The sequence below is a fragment of the Halyomorpha halys genome, unplaced genomic scaffold, assembly GCF_000696795.3.
Source record: "Halyomorpha halys isolate HHAL.00 unplaced genomic scaffold, Hhal_1.1 Scaffold694.1, whole genome shotgun sequence".
Taxonomy (NCBI): Eukaryota; Metazoa; Arthropoda; class Insecta; order Hemiptera; family Pentatomidae; genus Halyomorpha; species Halyomorpha halys.
Window position 1 is genome coordinate 55958 of NW_027111898.1, and position 9065 is coordinate 65022.

The following is a 9065-nucleotide window of genomic DNA, read 5'->3' on the forward strand; positions in this document are numbered from 1 at the left end:
TCAAAATAGCCCTGAAGAAGCCCTGCAACGTGGGGCGAAACGTTGGCTCATTAAATTAGTATATTTCTACTATTTGAGTTTTTCTTGACCGCACCCGGACCATATTCCTTTCATAGTTTAATATATTTTGGCTTACATCCATTTTCATATATCGTCTTTTTTAGCTTAAAAATATCAATACAAAGTAATTATAACCAACAGATTTAGATAGTTTTTATGTATCAAATTTAATGTTATGTACCACAATTTAATTTTTCAAAAATCTCAGCAATAGAATTATATAATTTTGTATGTAAAATAAATAGATTTAGAATAGAAAAAAAAATTCAAACATATAAATCGTTGTATAAAAATTGTCTACAACACAATAATGGGTTTAATCATAGATATTTTTTTAAAAACTTAAGAGTACTAGAACAAAATGATTTTTAAACATATTGCTAATTTAATGGGAATAAATCATGCTGATTTCCAGTTTTAGTCACTATTTCAATATTGCTCAATTTACCTTTTTTCTTTCCAAGACTGCTCTACTGGTTATTTGTAAATGCTTTAAAAGTAAGTTTTCCTTCTATATATTTGGTGTTATGGTCTTCTCGAGAGATTTTGACATATCCTATATTGACCAATACTTGTTATAAGTGAATGTTTTAAAAGTAAAATAAGTAAGGCTACCACGGAGGGTGGGATATGTCTGTGTCTCCAAAAATAGAATCATATGTGAGATAATTCTGTAGAAGAATTAAAGTTGAAAATCAATTTGCTAGAGTAAGAGTTAGAGTTCTAGTTTGAAAAGATGTATTTACAAGTGAAGTAAAACATTTATTGTTTATTAATAGGTTTGGATTGGTAGTTTAAATATATCAAGATTAAAATATTAAATATAAGAGCGACAATAACACATTCATATTTTATCAAAATAATGATCCTAAATATGAAATTTTGACTTATGAAGAAAATACATATGTTAACACCATAATGTATAATTACCTTGTAAATAATTGTAAATAGTATTGAGGTTTATTAGTGTTTAGTTACATATATTTTTATTTGTATTGTTTTATTTAGATTTAGTTATTTGAAAAGAAAAAATATGTAATTATATTTGTTTGTAATAATGAATAATAGAGACAGTTGCTAGGGGCTGATGATTGTTGCTAAGGCGTCACCTAGCAACGGACCGACCATCTTAGTTTTTCATGAGGAGTTCTGACTAGTTAGTGGGCCTGGTAGCGTCATTAGCAGCTGTCTGCGTTTGGTTGATATTATTTTATTTGACATTTTTTGAGTGTACTCGTCGCCATATCAGTTCAGAACCAGACCACTTCTGTGTTTCGATTTTAATATGAGTTCCAATTAATAAAGAAATTAGTGGCCAACCCATGAACCCAAGGAACGTATGTAACCAGCCCTGTCTGCGTTCATTTTGTCAGCTCCCCTAATACAATACGACTTGGATATTTGGACCATCAATGAGCCAGACCTACACATCTCGGCAGCACTCTTCCTCTGATCTATTGGAGTGGAGCAACCTTTCGTCATGCAGTATTTGTTTTATATATTTATTTGTTTGTTTATTTGTAAATTAGTTTCTTTTCGTCTTCATAATTTATCTGAAGATTTTATTTTTATCTGAAAGGCCTTTGTATTTTTGCTTGTATATTTTGTTTATATTAGCTTTTAGTTTTTAAAGTGTTTAAATTGAACATAATAAATGTTTAATCCGAGCCAGTTTGTTTTTTGTTCATTTTAAAGCCTTCCAACAAAAAGACATAGTCGATTAGAGGTGGCTTTAACAACATAGTTGAGGAAAAGTTCTTGAATTCCTTCCATGGTATTAAGTTTATAATTGGAACAAGAATTTATAAGTCCTTGGTGACTCTCATCTCAGGATTCCAAATGTAAAAAAAAGTACTAAAAATAAATTAATTAAGATTAGCAAGAAAAACAAAAGAAAGTGATTTTCAGTTTCAGTACCACAGCAACTTTTTAAATAAAAAACTTTGAATTAATATTTTTATTTCATTTCATGCATAAATTCAACAAAATAGATTATAAGTATCAACAATTTTACCACAAAACATATGTTCACTTTGCCACAAAATTATATTAAAGATACATATTTATTTACTGTATAGGAAATTTCATGATAAAATTGTTCTGAAGTCAAACTTATATATTGAAATTATTCAAAGTTGATAAAAACAATTTTTTGTTTTTATTTAGTCAGTCATATGAAAAACATTGCTTACCACAAAACATTCATACAATATAGTTCTTTACCATGTCTTCTATGGAAGTTTGAAATCATTCTGTTAGCTGATATGAATTGTCTATATGAATCAATCAATATTGTACAGTGCTGAACAGCCTTTAACAGGAACATTTTATGGGTATTTCAGCTTGGAAGTATATATATTCCTAAAATATAAATTAGAAAAAGTTGGAACAGATAGGTTAAAATGCCATTTGCTTTAATTATGGTTATTGACTTACTAGTAAAAATGCACAAGCCAGTAGCAATGCTTTATGTGTGTTGCTTAGATATCCATGAAAAGTTAAGAACAAACTATATGTAGCTTTATATTCATTCCATTTGTGACTTATGCTACAAACAGACTGTGGTAAATCATAGCTGAATACCTAAAAAAAAATTTGGAAACAAATTATAAAAGTACTTGAAAGACTTATAAATAATGCAATGATCCTACAGTAAACTTAATTACATAAAAATCTAGTTCTTTCATTGCAGCAAAAGTTGTACATAATGGTCCATCTACGTAGAATATATCTTGATTTTCAAAATTTCGAATCACCAGTTTGATTTTGATCGGATTCCACTTCTGTTGAATACAGCCTATGTATTCACATTGTGGTATAAACACATCCATTCTCTGTAATATAATTAAGATAATAATGCCTCATATTGTTAACAAAAAATATATCTTGTTTTATTAGCCAGTTTCAAGAAAGGAGGGAATTCTCAATTTTACTTATATGTAAGTATTTTTTAATTTTTTATTACAATTTTTTTTAATCTTTGTTTAGGCATTACTTTTGATACAAAAGATATTTTGGATTTTTTTTGCAAATGGTTAGGGGTTGTTTTCTCATTGTACCTGTTTAAGTTTTAGAAGACAGGGACTAAACTTAATTTTAAGTTACCAGTTGTTGGTTGATTTTAGATAATTATAAATAAATTTACAAAGAATAAAAATGAAAAATATATCTTTCCTGGAGATAGCAACTGAATAACGGACACGTTGGTGCAAGCCTCCTAATGCAGTAAAGAGCTTCTTGCTTAGCTTTATCAAATACACTCAAAATAAATCTGCGAGATGAGCAACACAATAACCTCTGCCAGCTTGAAGAACCTTCTCTTGTACCAAATAAAACTTCACCATTTTCAGCTTTAATTAAGTATTTGTTTTCTGAATCAATTAATGTATATACTAGAAAAAAAAATCATATATAAGAAAATTATACCCTCAGAAAAATAGAGATACATGATTAAGATTCATCATTGTTGAATTAAGTATATTCAACTATAGAGGCATATTTTTGTTGCCAAGCACCCATTAATTATTTCCCGAATGGTCAAAAGGTTTGGGATGAAAGTTCACCTCAGCGAGAATAATTGATTAATCATCTGATATTGAGTATATTTATCAAATGATTAAATTATATAAATTTTACTTAATAATGGAGAGAGAACTGCTAACACATAAGTAACAAAATTGTATTTCAATTATGTGATTTTACAATAATGGTCTGCTATAAGGACTGAAGCCATCTGTAAAATTTGTTTAAAAACTAATAATTTGTAAAAGAAAATTGCACTGGAACTGGTACCCATGAATGCCAACACAAATGTTGGACTGTATCTTCAACAATAGATAAAAATTTACAAATGATCAACAAATGTGACAAATTATATTTGAAAAACAATTTTCCATTAGTATGGAGCTTGTGTTAGGCAGTAACTATTAAGACTGCTAATGGGATAGCTAAAGTCTAGTGCTAGATTGGGTTTTAGAAAAAGTTAAAAATCTTAACCTTTGGCATCACCCCTATTACTGATCACCTAGATTATATAAACGTAATATCTTCTGCTAAAGATTTTTAAGGAGTATCTCAGTGTTATTTATTATTGTTCGAGGGTTTTTTGAAATAAGTGCCAGTACACTTATCTTTAAATGTAATGTAATGTAAGGCTCACCCACTCCTATCTTATTTCAAAGAAACACCTCTGAACTGCCAGTATAGCAACAACAATATGACAATAAGCCATATTTTCCAACAATGCCCATATTTAACACCTCAGTATCTTAGGACTAAACACAGATATTTCAAAAACCCTCGAAGATGATGGAAAACAATAGAATTAGTGTTTCAGTTTTTAAAATCACAACATTTACTGACAAAAATATAACATTGAACGGAAGAAAAAAAAAATTATAATAAAATCAAATAATGAATAAATTAAATAATAAATAATCAAATTAAAAAATTAATAAAATTAAACAAATATAAGCAAAATTAAATAAAATATAAATGGCATTGATTTTTCAATTACAATTATTTCATTATCAACCATAATATGTCTAATAGTAAGTAAATAAAAAACTATTCAATAGAAATAGAAACTTTGTATTTCAGGTGATAACATTTCATGGCACAATCATTTAGAAATCTAAGAAACAGTTGAAACACATATCAGAGATTTTCTGAGTTACAAAGACCCAGGAAGAAACAAATATTCAACTTATTGTATAAAATAAAACTTGAATGATTTCATTTAACGTTTCTCAATTTATAAACTATAAGTAAACATAAAATTTACAATTTAAAAATAAATATATTATTTAAATAATTTTACCTTTCTATAGTATAGTAACTATTAAATGAAGACTGTAGGGAAAAATGAGGTGGGGCAATGTCAAAAAGCAAGGAAAATGAGCATGATGGTTCAAAATCACCATTGAATTATGTCTGCAAAGTGAAAATAATTGACATTTTCAAAGTAAAATTTGTTCTCTTGGATTTTCAGGAAGATGTGAGAACCTCATTTTTCTCCTGTTGTCTTCAAATGTTATTGGTCATTGTCATAACTTACGATCTTCAAAATCTATTGTTTGTTGTATTTCTAACTGCCCAACATCTGATAAAAGCTGGATTCCACAGAAAGGAAGAATGTGTTGGTGTCTGCCTGAATATGATATTAGTCATTCTCTCAGTAAAAGAAATCTTTAGATATATTTATTTATTTATGATACCATTTCTACCTGATATAATGGGAAGAGGAATTCTGCTAGATGTTTGATCTGAAATCATTATATGCATCAATCATACACTATTTGTTACAGTATAGTATCATAAATAATTTTTTGTTTTCTTATTAAAACTAATTAAAATCTCTTACCAGTCATATTTAAAACTAAAAAAGATGATTTTGATAAAAGGCTAGAAAAAACCATTAAAACCTTTTAAAGTTGATTCTAACATTTCATAGGTCTGAATTCCCTTAAAAACAGCATTGTCAAACTTTAGCTATTAAAAAATAAAATACTAAAAAATTTTCTAATGCATGTAATGGAATAGTTAATTGTATTAAAAAAATGTTTTAACAAAAGTAAATTATATTACAAGAATTCCCAAAGATTGTCCTCATACATTATGAAGTATAGAACAAAATTAGGCAAAGAAATAACCATCGGAAAATCGAAACAATACTTTTTGTATGACTTTTGAGCAAATAAATCAATGTAAAAATTAGCTTTGTAACCCTCCAATACAAACAATGTAAGATGTATGTAATCTCAACACAGTAGTAACCTGATTGACCTCAATAAATTTTGAGCTGTTTTGTACATTTTCATAATTTCAAAGCACATTTCTACATTACACGAATCCCTTACTCAATTTGAATCTGGTAGCATTTTATCCAATATTAATATTAAGGGATGTCAGCCAAGTAAATGTGTCACTGCCATTAACAATTAAACTATTCATTTCCTGAAACAAAAATTATCTTACCGAAAATCAAGAAATCTAAACTCTATTCATTAATTAATTTTGTAGTGTGAGCCCCTACTATCAACGAATCTTGATTATTATTAACAACATTAATTAAAATTTCTTCTCTGAAGATTTGGCAAGACAAAATCTTAAAAGCCTATTGTTGGCCTATTAACTGGGTATTTACTAATTCAGGAAGAAGAATATTATATTATTTCTAATTAATTACAATTAATGGATTATGATATAAGTGAGGAGAATAAGACGATAGATATTGCATGGGCAGAAAATCAGACATTGGATATCAAATCAGGAATATCACCCAGAAGATTATGATAAAGATGAATAAGATCCTAAACAGAGTGGTTGAATTCTCTAAGTTGTTGAAGATTGATTTTATTATTTGATTTGTGGTTTTAATTGTTTATTTAAACCATAAATACTTTGTAAATATAAATATGAATAATACAACACTGTTGATGGCAACACTGCTCAGACCATTGGACAGCTAGATGTTCCTTTCTTTCGGTTTGTTCGCTGGTAGCGACCATTAATGCAAAATATACTCTTTGTTATAAAACCCTCCTTGATCCACAACATCCTATGAATATACTACATTTTTAGAATTATCACCTCTATTCTAATAAAGGATTCAAGTAATACTGGGTCAGTTATAATAGTTAAAACTATTGTTCTTATTGTTATTAATATGGAATTATGTTCCTTAAAGTTTACTACAAAAAGAAGATTTCATCTCCAGCTTTCAGATACATATTTTTGAGTGTTGTTCTCTTAACTGACTGCAACCCCAACCAAATGCTCCTTATATATTTTTGACGAATACATGGAAGGCATTAAGAGATCACTTATGCACAAAAATAATTTAATTAACTGGGTTAAAAGTAGTGAGTTATATTGTTTCTAAAATTGCTTTGTTCACTTAGGCATTTAGGAAAACTAATAAGAAACACTTGTGAGAGAATATCTTTCATATTGGTTGATGTGCAATTTGTGTGTAGTGTTTGATCAGAAAAATGGTGAATTTATTCCGACAATATTGAACATTAAGTGACAAACCTTTTAACTTGTTTAATCAACATACTGCTATTTTATTAGATCATTAAGAGTTTGAATTTTTATTTAATAAAATATAAACTATCTACAGGGTATATAACAAAAGTTGTTTATTCTTATATTTTAATCTCCAAAAGTTAATTGTATTATGTGTTAATTAATTTAATAATTCTCATTCCCTTTTGGGTTTGAATTAGCAACATGTTTATTTAATGTCAATTTATAATTTCAATTCTACATCTATCAGTTTAATGAAAGTTATGAAATATCTAGAAATATTGGAAGCTGTTATATGCCATTATTATGGCACCAGAAAATTGGTGAGGGATTAAGGGATTGAAAAGAGATAATTCATTTTCCGAGGAAGATGAAATAGATTTTCCGGAAAGGCAATTATATTAGTGTACTGTTCATTATTTTTCCATAAATTAATCTGTACATTAATTTGCGACTTTAATTTAAACATATCAGTTTTATTGTTTATTGGATAAAAATCTAGTCTCATAATAAAATATATTATTAATTTATTTAAATTGAATTTTTCTTTTTTATTCCAATATCCCCTCTTAACTTAAAACAATTATTAAAAATAAAAAAGGAATAATTGTAATACCTGTTGGAAATGGTTGGTTAGTTATGACAGTTTGGTTCGAATAGATCTGAATATCATCATCAGCTCCTGTTAAAATTACATGATCGATGGTTACCATTAGTTTTGAGTTTATTCAACTATTAAAAATATATATATTATTTACCATTAAAGTTGAAAATGGAATCTCTTTCTAAATTAGCTTCCCTAAAAGCACTGGTTAAACTAGTCATCACATTCACTTTTGACTACACTAATCAACTCTGGTATTAAATGAATCTTATCTTAGGTCAACACTCTAAACCCCACCTCTAAGTTTGTTTTATTAATGATAAGTCATCGATATACTTAAAAGTTCAATTATAAATAGTCATGAAATATAGCAATAAATATTTTTCATTAATGTTAAATTATTAATAACATGTAATTTGAGTATTACAATAGATATCATTAACTGTCTGTGTTACACTGTAAAAACTTTTAATTTATATTTTAAAGGGTTCATAATAAAGAAAAAATTTAACTTGCTATGGATAGAGACAAAGTTTTATAAGATTAATGGATAGGTAATATAAAAATGAATTATTTATAAGTAACATTGTTCAAAAATTAATTATTATTTTAATATTTTGATATGTATATAATTAACTATATTCAATTCTATAATAGTTTGATCTTAAGGATGGGGCAAAACACTGAAACATTAATGTTGCGATATGTAAGTTTGAAATAGAACTATACAAAAAAAGAATATCAATTTCACACCCACATGATGATAATTAAATAACTTCCAAAGTTTTAACATGTATTATTAAATATTTAATTTTTTATACTGACAATAATGGTGAATGTACTTTCAATCAATTTATAAATAAATGAAAAAATAATTAATATAATCCTTAAATAAAATAACAGTCATTTAAAAAAAATATAAAAATAATGCAGGAGTTGATCATTTGCCTTTGCATCTCTTAGCAATGTCAATGCTCTCATGTGGTATTTGAATCAATGCTGTGGTCTGGGTTTTCTGTGTGTTGTTCTTAAGTGGTCTATTATCTCACTTTAATTTATTATATTATTTGATTAATTATTTTCTTGTCACAGAAATGGCCTTGGTCATGTTATCAATTAGACTGAATGTGCTAATAATACCTTATAGTAGCCCTTCAGAGATTCCAGCTCAATATTTAGTTTTAAAATTATTTTTTTTGTTTAACATGCAGGGTGAGGGAGGTGTTATCTATAGATACCCTATTCTAACCATGGTGGGAGGAATGTTTTCCATTCAATGGAACTGCCATAAAATAAAAGTCAACCCCCAAAGCTGGATTCGAACCAGTAGTGCTGCAGTTACTGAATATTGTTAAGTTAGGGAGCTAAGCGA

The 9065-nt window shown here is 27.6% G+C and overlaps 1 protein-coding gene across 6 annotated transcripts in view; it reads right to left on the reverse strand.

The window, feature by feature from the left end:
- Positions 1-7962, reverse strand: part of LOC106685451 (phospholipid scramblase 1) — a 10834-nt gene extending 2872 nt beyond the window's left edge. The window contains exons 1-9 of one of the 6 annotated variants that reach the window (XR_010844041.1): positions 7848-7962; positions 7706-7771; positions 5286-5324; positions 5117-5209; positions 3235-3452; positions 2727-2894; positions 2497-2643; positions 2253-2421; positions 509-1914 (exon numbers count right to left, since the gene is read on the reverse strand). Coding sequence is in view for 1 of the 6 variants with exons in the window: in XM_014428125.3 (XP_014283611.1) it covers positions 2374-2421; positions 2497-2643; positions 2727-2894; positions 3235-3452; positions 5117-5209; positions 5286-5324; positions 7706-7771; positions 7848-7914 (846 nt within the window). In the remaining 5 variants the exon portion in view is untranslated. Of the gene's footprint in view, positions 1-63; positions 1915-1935; positions 2422-2496; positions 2644-2726; positions 2895-3234; positions 3453-5116; positions 5210-5285; positions 5325-7705; positions 7772-7847 lie in introns of those variants that run through there. The other 5 variants (XR_002945783.2, XR_002945782.2, XR_001343852.3 and 2 more) reach the window with 5 other exon arrangements.
- Between the last annotated feature and the right edge of the window lie 1103 nt (positions 7963-9065).